Consider the following 14,223-nt stretch of genomic DNA (forward strand, 5'->3'; position numbering starts at 1 on the left):
ATTCATCTCATCTAATCTCTTCAGAGGCTCGTGTGCTGTGTGGGTTGCTCGGAGGGAGGAACCTGTCACGTGTCCCTCCCTTGCAAGAGGTTGCAGTGAAGAGCAGTAACTGTGCTTTGCTGGCATGAACAGACCTTCAGTTCCACAGACCTCACTCTTTTCCCTCTGTGTGGGTTTGTGGGTGTAACTGAGAGCTGTGCAGCTTTGCTTCTGTTCTTTGGGCTTCCTGTGTGACTGTACCTGTACAGAATATTTGGGGCAAAAATAGCAAGGGAAAGGCAAGGCTTTGGAAATCATGTCATATAAATTGGAGGACCTCAGATCATGTCTTAGGGGGGCTGTTCATCTCCCTCAGGAGGGTTCCTGAGCCATTTTGTTCCTTGTGTTCTTTGTGTCGTTGTGCACTGTTGTGATTGTGTGGTTTCCCTGTGTGGTTTCACCCAGAACTGGCCCTTTTCAGTCATGCTTTGAGTTCACAGAGTGAGTCAGAAGGCTGCCCTGCCCCTCTAGAGGGATGCTGCAAGGTGAATGTGTGAAATTTGGAGACCATCCACCGAGCCTTACTGCCACCAGTGTTGGGTGTGATGTTTCAAATGTGAATTATGTTATGGAAAGGTGTACAAGACAACTGAGATGAGTATCTAGCACCTTAAGTGACTCTACCTTAGTAGAGTCCTTCCTTGCACTGGCCAGTTTTAAAGCCAGTGGATGGTGGAAATAACCTTTTGTCACTTCTTCCAGAGTGTTGTGAAATCTGAGCAACACTGAGCTTTATCTGCACGGATCATCTGCCCCTTAAGAGGCAGAAGGTTTCAGTCAGCACCTTTAGTTTCCCTGCTTCAAAAGGCACAGCCTTTCAATTTGTCTGCTTTAAAAATGTGAAGCTACTGCAAGCTCCTGAGCTTTGCTTTTCTGTGCATGTTGGTGAGGTGCTGAGGAACTTCCTGTTTACCTACAAAAATCTCATCTTCCAAATCAAACTGGGCTCTCTGGGAACCTGATTAAGTCCAGGCTCAGCCTTGCTGTACAAGTGAAGTACACAATGTGAAGATCTCACCAGGCTTTGCATCTCTTGATGGTGTGATACACCTTCCACGAGTGTTCAGCCTCATTCTAGGTCCCAAATGTCAGTTGTTATTCCGAGACTGCTCTGAACAAACCTTGTTTTTCTGTTTAAGGCCACTGAGGTAGAATCTGTGTCAGAGAAACAGATTGTCTATAAAAATAATTGTACCTTTACCATCTGAGCAAGAAATACAATCAAAGGTCTGTTTCTGGACCTTTTCATATCCAACTTACTCCAAGTTTCTCAGTCTTTCACCTAAAATAATTTATCTCTGGCCATATAAGGATTGGCCCACTAACACAAAAAGAGCAACTGAATTTTTCTAGAAGACAGTTTTCTACTACTTTTGTTTTAATGAGGATTATCAATGATTTACTGGAATGATAATTTATACATTTAAAAACCCCACTAAAACTGAACTAACAACTTGGTGCAGAAACTTAGTACAGAACTAATTACCGTGGATTTTTCACCACACAGATACTGTGACTGAGTTCAGAGGTGAGGGGGAGGCAGATCACAAGTGCACCTTAAGCATAATAAACCATCCAGCTGACCAGAACAGCAAGGTGGATGTGTGTGTGCTTAACAGCTTTGGTTTTAGCTGGACACCCAGACGAAGAGTGAAGACAGAAGAGCCTTTACTTTCTTCCATCAACAAACCATCCGGTGTGTGACATGCAGCCTGAGATCTGGCACATCCTTCCTTTTCTACTGGGGTGCAAACCTTTAACCACGTTAAAGACTCCCTGCTTGCTGCTGTAGAAACCTCTGGTGCAAATGTCACTAAGAGTAATTTTAAGAGCATTATTTTGCAAGAGCAGATGCACAGTGTCCAAGGTAGAGCGGAAAAATTGGTGCAGACGAGGAGCATGAGTGTTCTTTTCAAACTTCAAAGGACACCTTGATCTTTATCTCATTTTTATCTTCTTTTCCACAAACCTAGGTATGAAGCATAATCACCTTTTTTTTGTGCCAGTGTTGGCAAGAAAACTTGGCATGACAGAGTTATACAGTTACCTGTGAACAGAAGTTTTGATTTTGACTGGGGGTCAGTCACTGCTGGTCATTTGTTGTTTCCATTGATCCGTTGTGGACAAAAGCAACATGCAATAACTTCACCAATCAATCATCCCACCAAGAGAAATTTTTATAAATATATGTAAGAGAATTTGCTATATTTCAATATTTTCTCACACCTTATTTGTGAGAATTCTTTGTAAAACAACCCTCCCCTTCTTCTCATCCACAGAATACAAACACACACATTAGTATTCACTAGATTTTGGTCAATAATAGCTTTAGACATTCATGATGCTCAAAGAACTTTGCAAGGAGGTAGAGTGAAGTGGCTTGAAAAGCTGGATTCTTGGAAGGGTGTTCTTAGAAACTCAGAGAAAAATTCTCCCACAGACATTTTCTTGGGAGAAATGAACCTGACTCAGTATCATCTTCCTCACAGGTTCATTTTACATGTTTCTATCCTCGGAAAACCTTTCCTTTCTCCCCTTTGTGGATATTCAAACCACAACCAAAACGTAGTAGAAGCAGAATACTGGGGGGAAAAAAAATAAAAAGGAAAAAGAAAAGGAAAAAAAAAAGGAAAAAAAAGAGAAAACAAAAAAGCTGACTAGTTTTATTCCAATATTTAAGAGACAAACACACAGTGCAAATACCCACCCATTGACATGGGCTGTGTTTTGAATTCTGGTGTCACAGCAGAGCATCCACTGGCCCTTCTTAATAAAAGGAAGCTTTCCCAAAAGAGAAATGAACATCCTGGAGGGATGCTGGAACTGAGACTGCAAAGTAGTTGTCTGGAGGAGTCCTGGCCATGTTTATCGATGCACATTAATGGAGGCATATTCTGTAACTTCATTTACTGTGGTTTGTTCCCTTCTCTGGCACCTTTCTGCAGCAGCAGAATGGTTTAGTGCAGCGTATGTGATGACATCTGGGCTTTCAGGTAAAACTGGGATGAAAGGAATACCAGGAGTGTTGCAGGGTGAATGAAGGGCTCTCCTCTGAGCGTTCCAGGGAGGGACAGCGTTGTCATAAATTGTGTTGTCCTTCCAGGCCTGTAGTGGGCTGGCCATGGAACACTGAAGTGAGGGGCTTTCTTCTGAAGCTTGAGTTGTTCCAGCACCAGGGGGTGGAGCAGCTGCTGGACTCCTGACCTGCAAAAAACACAATAGGGTAGACCTCTTTGTTTCCTAAATAAGAGGCATGTAAGGTTTTTGTCCAAGTAGTTTTATCCCATTTAAACTGCATTTGAGCAGAGGTGGATAGGATTCACCTGGTCACTGGACTTTATTCTGATCTTTGGAATAAAGTTAGAAATCACTCTTCTGTCTCCTGCCTTCCTCCATTTCCCTTCCCAAACTCTCATGTGTTTTCTTACAAGATGCCAACTTAAGGCAAAACTGATTTAGCATTTTGTGAGAGCTCTTCTGTACTGCTCATTGAAGGCTTTCCCTCAGCAGTTTATGAAATCTTTCTTATCTTCACCTCCAAACCCCACACTCCCATTTCCTTGTTGCCTCCTATTCCTTCATTTCCTGCTCTCTTGCTTCTTATCCTCTTTCTTACTATTTTCCAAATAAATCTTTCTCCTTCTCCAAAACAAAATTCCTCTATAAATTCACCCCCTCTAAGCCATTTGCTGTCATTCATTTTTCCAGCCACTTAGAATATACTGTCTTTTCTTTCCTCCAACTTGCCATTTGGGGGCTCTGCAACCTGTTTGGTGTCCTCTGATCCCCACCAGCACCACCCCAGTGACTGATAATTGTCAGCTCTGGTTGCATCTTTTGTGTTCTGCCTTCTTCCCGTCTGATTTCTCTGGAACTAATTGCAGAACTTGATGAATTCCTGCTAGTCCCATATTGAAGTCTTTATTTTCGGTCATTTTCCTCGCTCTGTGGGTCATATTTTGTCTTACACAGACAGCCTGAACCAGCTCAACACAGGTGCTTCAAGTGCCTGAGCTGTTACTGGAAGGGCACTTAGAAATTAATATGTTTTAAGAGGAATTTAGATGTTTTAACAGGAATTTAAAGTAAAGTACCTTTGTGTCTAAGACCCTTAGTTCTTTCCCCCAACTCAGCCATGGTGATATCTCACTCCAGACAAACCATCCAGGCACAAGGAAGGTCATTGACTGCCTCTGATCCTGTGCCATGTTTTATACTACACAAAGATTTGTTCTTGGTGTGTGGTTGTGGTCAGGTTTTGATGGGAAAAGTTAAACATACCAGGCTCTCTTGTCTCTGTTGTGTTAGTGAAGTTCTCTTTTGCTTTGCTGGGAAAAAAAAAGAAAAAAAAGACTATTGTAAAGTCTGAGGTTTTTATGACTTTACTTCCATCCTTCTGTCTCTGTAAGGGAACAATATATGGGGCAAATTAAAGACTTAAAGATTCAGTATCTTAACTGGCACACTCTACAAGGACATCACAGCAATCACTTGGGATAATTATAAGGGGATTTTCATAGAGCTTTGAATGCAACTTCCCTGAAGCCATGAAAAGGAGTGTAATCAAATGCATCCTATCAAAGCTTAGTTTAAAACTACTTACTGTGGCACCTCTTTAGACACCAAAACATGCATCCAATGATGAACAGACAACATAGACCCAGGGGTGCTGAGACATAAATAATGTGCAATATGTTGTAGTTTCCAGATTGTTGAGACTCTTCTGAGGTGCTGGTGGTATCTAAAATTACATTAGCAGAGAAAAATATTTGACTGGCTTTTTTTTTTTTTTTTTTTTTTTTTTTTTTTTTTTTTTTTTTTTTTTTAGTATTGTGCCTTTCTGATGCGACTGAATTCTTAATGTACAAACATTCTTTAACTTGGTGCAGTGTGTCAGGGGATAACCTGAGCTCCACGGGCATCTCACAAAGCATGAAGATACTGGAAGGAAAAGTGTGTGGGAAAATGTGATTCATGAATAATACATGGCAGGAGCAAAGAGAGGCTCAGAATCAGAGGAATGCTCCGAACTTCCAGCATATTTTTGCAATTGTACCTGTGAACAACAGCCAGCTGTGAGTAAAACCCCCATTTCAGGCTGTGTTAGAAGTGATGGTATAGCATGATTCTAACACTTCGTATGTGTAAGCCAGTTATTACTGGGATATTAAAGAATGTACCAGAACTGTAGTGTATAGCACCAGGAGGTAATTTAATTGGCTTTGTCCCTTTTATGCTGAATTCTGGACAGTCCCAGCCTTGAAAACCGTGCCCCTTGAGAGACTGTATTTTGTTCAAGCAGGAAGAAAGCAACTGTAGTTTAGCAATGAGTTTAAAAATTGTCCTGACTGCATAAACCAGAAAGTCATAGCAATACAGGTTAGTTCCTTTCTTTTAAAGAGGAAATAAGAATTAGAACTTACTTTCTGGTGAAACTGTGATGTTTATAGACTTTTCTGAAAGATAAAAGCAGGACAGAGAAATGAAACAACAACTTGACTTTTGGCACCAATGGCATCAAGCAAAGGGAAAGGTGTTTTGGAGGAGGGGGGATGATGAGTTTGTCTCCCACTGCCAACAGAGTAGTTCTATCTTTCGGACCTCTTGGGCATTCAAATAGATCACTAGAACATATTTCAAAGGAAACATGTATCAGGAGCTGGGCTCTGTTTGTCATAATTTTTTATAATTTTAACTTTTAAAGTTCATTAACTCTCCAGGAGAGGAACTGGCAACAGAACAAACAGCCTTAGAGCTCACTGCCTGGGCTCGGTAGGACACTAAGGCCACACAGACCACTTTCTAGAGCTGCAGAGCAACACTGAGCAGGGCAGACATGACTCCTCATATCTAGAGTCAGAATGCCAACTAGATCAATGAGAAGACCTGATTTGCCTTTAAGATCATTTAAAGTTATTGTAATATTTCCTGCTCTTTAACTTCTTGGGGTACAGGATCATACCCTGGTTGTTGCAAGGAGACAATTTTCAACAAGACACTTGAATTGCTTTGTCCTCCATACTGTTGTGTGGCCTCAGTGACTGCTGCTCCATGATCATTTGTATCCTGTCTAGTCCATGGGATGTATAACCAGGCTGTGCTCCCACAAGCTGTTTTTGTTCCAATTGATATTTTTTTAATTATCAGACAGGCTGTTTGGTGTTGGCAGCTTTGCCTTTCTCTTGAGATCCTCCTGTTATTTCTTTATTTTGTTCTTTCTTTAGGTTTCTGTCCTACCAAGAAGCAGCATAAAAGCGTGGAGGAAGTGGCAAGTACCAGCACAACTGTGCTCCCAGTCAAATACAGGAGGAGCTGTAATCCAGAAGGCAGGAGTGTTGCTGTAAATGGCACTTTTTGTTTAAAAGGGCTCTTTCACAACACAGGGGGCTCACCTTCAACAATGATCTTTATTTCATGGCTCTCAATGGACAAGTTGCCCACTTTTGCTTGACACCGCAAACGTCCAGTGTCGTTCTGATGGACTGGGAAAATCTCCAGGGTGAACACAGAGTCAGACTTCCATCCTGCTCTGCCCTTCTCCAGCTGCACACATGTAGCTCCTTCCATCTTGCACCACTGCACGAGTGGCCTTGTCTGGCAGTACTGACCTGGACACTCTATAGACAGAGAGCCCCCAACATGAGCTTTGTACTGGGAGCGTCTTTGAACTTGAATTTCGGGTGAACAACCTCTGGCATCAGATCCTGGAAGAAAAAAATGACACAGATCTCAGCAGTGGGAGGCTGCTGTGTACTCCCCATCACTCTGATCACAGGGTTCTGTCTCTATCATGACTCAAGACTTCCCTTGTCTCCTTGCAGCAGATCTGATCTCCGTATGGGTCGGTGAGAGCAGATAACATCAACACTACTGCTGCTTTTGTTTCCACAGGGTTGTTAAAATGCACTTTCTCTCTCTGATATAAACTTTCCCTTTTTTCTGTATCTCAATCAAGTTAGAAATTTAATATTTTAGGAAGAAAATATGTAAGATATACATAGCAACTTTTCCTGTGTCATCCTTCTCACAGATCTTTCGTGTTCCTTTTAGATTTAATTGAGATTAGTTACTTCAGAATTCTTCTTAACTTGCAGAAGTAAAGGCTTTTTTTTTTTTGGTAGAGATTTTTATAATTGTAATATTGAATAGAATTATATTTAATGCAAATGTATCGTATCTATTTTTTAAATTTTTGCTACATTTTGTTTAGTTGAGGGTTCAGGTCAAGGGTTTGACTCACTGTAACTCTGGGACTTGATATTTGAATGTCCTGACCTTTTATCAAAGATCCATGTGATGCTTTATTTCTCTGGCTAGTTCAAAGTAACAAAAACTATGTGATACCCACATTCTTCCTACTGCTCTACCTTCTTTTACAGTGACTTTGGAAATGGGCATTTAAAAATTAGGTAGCACTCAAACCTGTATATTGAATATTGTCCTCATTTTGCCCTGTCAAATGTACCTGGTCTTGCCTGATAACAAGGAGGGGGTTATTCACTGTTATTTGCAGCCACTGCAAAAATGGTGGTCTCTGATATATCTCTGCCATGTGGAATATTGAAACTCCTCTGCCCACAGAACTTGGAATGCCAGGAAGTTTCTGTTTGAAGAGTCCAAATCTGAAGTCATCCTTGAATACCAACTTTCCCTTAGTCAGGATGGCTTTAAATGAGGTTTGAAGTGGGGTGAGGAGAGTGGCAAAAACACACAGGTAAAGCAACTTGGAGAAGGACTTTAAAACTGGTCCCTGTGGAAGGGGCAAGGGGAAGAAATTCAGATAGTTTGGATGGAGATGAGAAAATTAACCAGGAGAAGAGCCCTGGCTACAAACAATGTCTTTTTACTAATGAGAAATATCTGGATAAAAACCAAGGGGAAATAGAAGGCAGAATTGATTCAATAGCCCTAAGAAGAGAAGGAATGAGAGCAGCAGAATAAAAATAGTTTTGTTTGGCAAAGAAAGTAAGTTCTTGTGTATGTCTGGAGATGCGGGAGATAAGAACTCCTCAGATGTAAATAAGTGACAAGAGTACAAGCACTCAGCACTGCAGCAGTGCAGGAAAAGACTGGGCCAAATCATGAGCAAGCTTTTCACTGACACAAGAAAGAAACTTCAGTAACCAAAAAATCTGGACTAGAGAAAGCCTTTTCTTATAATCCATCTTTTTTTTTCCTCTACTGCTTAAGTGTTGGAATTGGTGATGAGCATACCCTGAAATCTCTAGTTAACCTTTCCTCTGTCCCAAATCACACCTCCCTTGGCAATAAACTGCAAATGGACAAAAAGCAGTGGAGAAAATCCTTTTAAAACTAAAAATGTTTGGGATATATTTTATATATATATATATATGTATATATATGTATATATATATATATATCCCAAATGTATTTCATGGATTTCCTACAAAGGCCATTTGGCAGGGATAGGTTTTGGTGTAGATTTGGGATGAAATAACAATATAAATCATAATATCCTAGAGAATGAGCGATATATATATTTTGTTTTTTAAATAGGAGGGGAAAAAATCAACACACCTGCTAATGAGAGAACACTTCTTCAGTTCATTAATTGTCATTAGAATGACACATGCAAAATAAACCTGAGCACACACGTGGCTTGGTGAACTTTTCCTCAGAAGAGTATCTCAGGTCTTTTTCTCTTATGGGAAGTCAGTGGTAGAGACACTGCCAATTATGTTCCATATTGCTTTTAAAATAAGTTTAATTAACTTCTGTAACAGTAGTAGAGAAGCCAGTTACAAGGTTTTACACTGAGGCTTTAAGTTTTCAGCCTCACAAACATTGGTGGTCATGACGAGTCTCTGAATGTGCAGTTTTCAAGAGGGGAAAAGAATCTGTAACAGACTTTATATATCAGCTTCAAACTTAAACTCCTCAGTAAGGTCCCCACTGACTAAAAGCACATTTTCTTTTGGATCCCTTGAGTGTATTTCTGAAGAGGCTGCAGTGAGCTGGGCTCTCTTGCACCAGGAATTAATTTGCACAAGTAAAGCAAAGCTTCTGCCAGGATTTCGAATGAAAGCAGGTATTCCATAATTGTACAGTAGGGAAATACTCCTGACAGTACTTTAATAAAAATATTTTTAAAATTTTTTCCTCGATTTTACATTCTAGAAAACAGCCATGACATGACTAATTAAGCCAACAACTTTTTTTTTTTTTCTTGCAGTGCTGGTGTTTGCAATGCTGGCCTGTCTGCTGATGTAGCTGATGAAGAGTTGCATCTTTTTTTAATTATTCCTTGATGAAAGCTGTGTAAGTGCAGAAAATACACTTTTATGTTTTGATGACTGAAACCTGAAGATGGGACTTTTCTGTTGGCATGTGCAGGGTATCCCACAAGGTCTGACAGCAAGATGTCACTGGGGCTGAGAGCTGTGCCCACCATCAGTGGGCACGTACTTGCTTTCTGGATGGGATTCTTGGAGCAAGAATGAGTTTTATTATTATTAAAACCCAGCTTGCTGGGTTTTACTTTCACTGGGATGAAACACTTCATTTATTTTGTGTTTGCAGCCTAGAGAGCAACAACCACTCTTTGTAAGGAAAAACTCTGATGTTACAAAGGAAACAGGGTCTAACTGGACTAAAATTACAGGGATGTGGGGGCAGAAGGTCCTTCTGCTTGTGACTTATTAGAAACAGGCTTATTTTTCTTTTCTAATTTAGAAAACATTATTATTATTATTGTTGTTGTTGTTGGTTTTGCTATTATTATTATTGACTTGGTCTATGAAATCTGAGGGGTCAACTTTGTTTCTCTTTGGAGTAAGGGAACCTTTGAATAGATCTGCAACACACAAAGCTTAAATAATTTGGCTTCAATTTTCGGCTTATTTTTAAGCAAATAAAACCCAAGCAAGTTTGGGGAAACCTTTGGGTAAAATGTAAATACATTTAAAAAATGTATCATGGTTCTGTAGAGACTGACTTGCAAAAGTTTTCTCCCTGTAATGCTCCTGTGAACATCATTTTTATTTTTGTAGTAGGTGCAGAGAAAGAAATATTAGTGTTCTTGGAGGACTCCAAGTAGTTCTCTCCTAGATCTAAGAATAAAACCTAATAAAATGTGAACACCAACCAAACAAAAACCCCTAACCGTGTGTAAAAAAGATTGATGCGATAAACAGAATTTCCATTCTGTTTTAAAAGCAGTATTTGGAACCTGGCAGAGGAGTGTGGAGGGTTCATCCAAGTAGGAAAGAATTCTACCAGGCAATAAAGAGAGGTGATTATGTGAGGGACTAATAACAGAGGGACTTAATGAAGTGCCTAATTTTCTAACCTTCTAATTTTCTTAGAAGAAAATACGTTCCTTTAGGGAATGAAGGAGGTTGTCAGCTCGAGATACAACCCCTTCAGAAGCACGTTAGTTTAGTCATTTGAAAATCAAGTGTAAAGCAAGCAGTTCAGCAGCTTGCTCGAGCTCAGATCACACCCTGATTAAGCAGCTAGCATGATAACTCGTGTCTCTTAAGCAAAATATTTGGGTTTCTCTTCCCAGGGATACTCTGACTACTTGTTTAACATTTCCTATTAGTATTAATAAAGTGTTTTATTCATCAAAAAAGAGGAGTGTCAGAAGACACTGCAGATTTGCAGGGCTGGTCACGTGTGTCAGCTAAGCTTTGCACAGCCAATTCAATTTATGTCATTTTAGCAGGATTTTATCACATTATTTCGACCAATTTAGCAGTTGATCCATTTGAAATGTATGAAGAGCAGCTGAGTGTATCCATTGCAGCAGCTCTGAGCCTTTTTGTATCACTTCCTTCCTTTCAGTGCCAACACTTATGGCTCCTGTATGATATCAGGCAGGGAGAACTTGAAACAAAATAATCTCCTTGAGCAAAATAAAATTAAAATAGTATTAGGAATATACTAACTTGAAACAAAATAATCTCCTTAAGGAAACTAAAGTAAAAATAGTATTAGGAGTATACTGGGCACAAGGTTGTCTTCATGTCAGTCCAAATTAGAAGAACCTCTTGTTCCAAAACCGTGGCGGTTCAAAGTTGAAAGTGGGATGATAATTAAAGTGGGATAATAAGTAAGCCAAGTAATTGCAGAGACACTTGTCTGGTGAGGATAATTTGGTTGCAAAGCAGACCTAGTAGGATTCCCAGATTTCAGGCACAAACCCCTTGAAGGAAGAGCCTTCGGCCCCAACCACAGTGAAAAATGTATTTGGTCCCCAGGTGCTGGAGTTCTTGTCTAGACAGTCACTGAATATTTCTCAATTATTACATTATCATCCTCTTCACTCAAATGAGGAGTCTCTGATATGGTAAGAAAACAAGATGCTATCTCCAGGGTACACTAAGCACTGCTTTGCTTTCTGTTCCCCACCCACAGTGTTTAATAAAACTCCATTCAGGTTAAATTATAAAGCCACATCTTACCGTAAACTTGACAGATGCTCTGAGCCAGCATTACCAGGAGAAGGTACAGCAATATCCTTTTGATCAACATGACTGCAGAAACCTTCATTCTCTGGGCATTGCAAAAAGATGTTCCTGAGGGTTTCAAAGGTGCAGCTCTGACGGTCTCTCACGTCCTATGAGGTGTCCCTGGGGTGTGTGTCTGAATCGAGTCCCTCCACTAGTTCTGCTGCCAAAAAAAGGGGTGGGGAAGCTACAAATCTGCAAAAATATGATGGGTTACACAGTTGCCTTTATTTTTGGGGGGATTTTTGTGTGTGTGTCTGTGTGTGTGTGTGGTTGAAACGTGAACTGCTTCATTGTTTCACATCACCTCAGAACTCTCTGCTTCTGCCCTCACAGTGCAGGGAACCACAGCCGTTTTTTTTTTTTTTTTGAAAGATGCTCCTGCATGTGAGGTTTAAATTTTATAACCAGCAAATATAGCAGAGAGAAGGGAGGCACTTGTTCAGTCCTTCAGTGCTTGTGTTTGACTCTAATTCAACATTAGCAAATTAGGAAGCTGAACTAATTCACCATTCACAAGCTGGTAGATGTCAGAAACATGGCTGAATATGTTAATTTGTGTTAGAGTAATTTAAAGCAATCTGCACTAAAAGTACTACTGTACTATGGTTTGTAATATTGTTTGTAATATTGTACTATTGTTTCTACTAGTTATTTTTAGCATCCTCACAACAGAAGGTCAAGTAATTTGATTTTTGATTTTGTGGGTCCTTTTTCTCTCTTGCCCCAATATTTCCGAAACACTGAACCAGTTAGTTGAAACTTCCCAAAAACTGCTGACAATGTAAAGTTTCTTCATGAAGTTAAAGCCAAATTCAAGTGGAACAGGAACTTTGTATATATAGAAGGTATCACTTCTGCCTATAATGCAAATACAACAACCCCAAAAAGAAACCAGGGAGAGGAAAATAATGCAGTTATAAAACACTGTGTTAAAATGATGGAGTTTAAACTTTCCAAGAGGGTAGTCAAACACTGAAATATATTTTTCTAGAGAAAATACTGAATATTATGGTCTTAAAAAAAATTAAATTCTCGGGTCTTTTTTCAAAATAATGTTTCGGAGAAAATAACGGAACAACTCTGAAATTTTGAGTTTGGAAGGGTCTGGTCACAGGAGAATCATCCTGATGTTCGTGAGAAACTGAAAAAGCCTTACAAAATTACAATTCAGCCTGAATGGCAACTGCTTATGACAGAAAAGTCGCGGAGTGTAACTGCACACAGGGCATTGCCTCCGCTGGAGACAAACACTCCTACCACGGGTTGCAGAGTGAAGACACCTAGTGGTGAATCCATGTCTAACCTAGAAAAAATGGTTATTCAGGGAGGGATTTCCTGCCACTGCCATTTCTGCCTATGCTGTGTCGAGTTATCCAAAGCCTATGCCAGGAATGTAATATTAGTAGTTTGTACTTAAGCTCTGTACTTTTATTAGACAAAGTGGTTTGGGCTGGATAGCTGCAGATTGAAGCTTTTTCATTAAACAAGGTTTTGTCTGTTCTCTGTGGTGGTTTGAGATCGACTTTCTGGGTGGGCAATCCCTTTTTGGCAATTTTGTGGAAGTCTTCTGTGCTGTCTCCTTTTGGGAGAGGAGACGTGGGTCAGAGTGGCAGGAAAGAACATATTCCCTGTCCTCACACTGTAGATGGCTTGTAAGGATTCTTTACGTTGTATTTTTTATAGTAAATAGTTTGGACACTCATCTATACTTTGGTAAAAAGCCTTTGGCAAATGAGACTTCTACTGCCCCTGCTGATACATCATTATCTTTATCTCCTTCCTGGAGAACGGTTGCTCTGGGGTTGTTGGTTGATATCTGTTTAATTGTTTTGAGGTTTTTGTTTGTTTTGGTAGGGTTTTTTTCTTCATAATCTTTCTGAAAATGGCAAAGAATCTAAATTTTTCATGTTTTTTGTTGGGACTGTGTTACCACCTTGAGACATTCCTGTGAGCTTTTCTATTTTTACAGTATCACAAGACCAAAGCTGTGGTTTGGGGTTGCTTTTTTCCTGTTTGCAGGTGATCAGTCTCCGACCACAAAGTGAGACACACTGTTTTGACAGTGGGCTCCAGTAAGTCTGCTGAGAGTTACCTTAACCCTACATGAAGGTTTGACAGCAATATTTTAGTGTCCCATCCAGCTCCTTGCCTGTCACGAGTGATCACTGTAATTCCCTGTTAAAGACCAGCTACTTCATTTCTTTGCAAGCCCTCTCCTTTTCCTGTGAGATTCTCTGCATCTCCCTTTTCCCCCAGCAATTTCAGTTTAATGAGAGGAGCCAACCCTTGTTAAATCAAAGAACAGAGAACAGGTTCTAAAGTGCAGGCTGAGCCTGGGCCTGAACCTTCTCATCACGAGGGACATCAGTTCATTCAATACAGAGGTGGTGAAGACTCTACTCAGGGTTTTGCTGTACATGAAACACTTCCAAGGGTGTTGTAGCTATTGGATTTGTCTTGTGGTAACGACAGGCTTCAGAAATAAGGGGAGGGAGGAAGCAATTTAAAGCTAATTATAGAAGAACAAAGGTGAGGAGGTCTCATTTACTCCAGTGAAATCCAGCACTGAATTTGAGAGCTATTTTGTCCACTGAAGGGCAGATTAAAAACCCACTTGAGGCAAACCAATACAACAAAACCCCCTAAGAACCTCTAAAGCTCCTAATTCTTTTTCTCCCAGCTTTGAACAGAGCTGCTGAATGATATCCTC

At 40.2% G+C, this 14,223-nt stretch overlaps 1 protein-coding gene across 1 annotated transcript; it reads right to left on the reverse strand.

Moving 5' to 3' along the window:
* Positions 1-2,688: 2,688 nt before the first annotated feature.
* On the reverse strand, positions 2,689-11,660 carry BTLA (B and T lymphocyte associated). Its single transcript, XM_039383303.1, has 6 exons — positions 11,466-11,660; positions 6,432-6,743; positions 5,463-5,495; positions 4,643-4,780; positions 4,321-4,367; positions 2,689-3,243 (listed from the first exon to the last, which is right to left on the reverse strand). Exons 1-6 carry the CDS (start codon positions 11,551-11,553, stop codon positions 2,905-2,907), a joined length of 957 nt encoding a protein of 318 aa, XP_039239237.1. The 5' UTR covers positions 11,554-11,660; the 3' UTR covers positions 2,689-2,904.
* Positions 11,661-14,223: the final 2,563 nt, after the last annotated feature.

This window comes from Pipra filicauda, unplaced genomic scaffold (genome assembly GCF_003945595.2).
Source record: "Pipra filicauda isolate LSUMZ 115617 unplaced genomic scaffold, ASM394559v2 scaffold302_size1215360_pilon, whole genome shotgun sequence".
Classification (NCBI taxonomy): Eukaryota; Metazoa; Chordata; class Aves; order Passeriformes; family Pipridae; genus Pipra; species Pipra filicauda.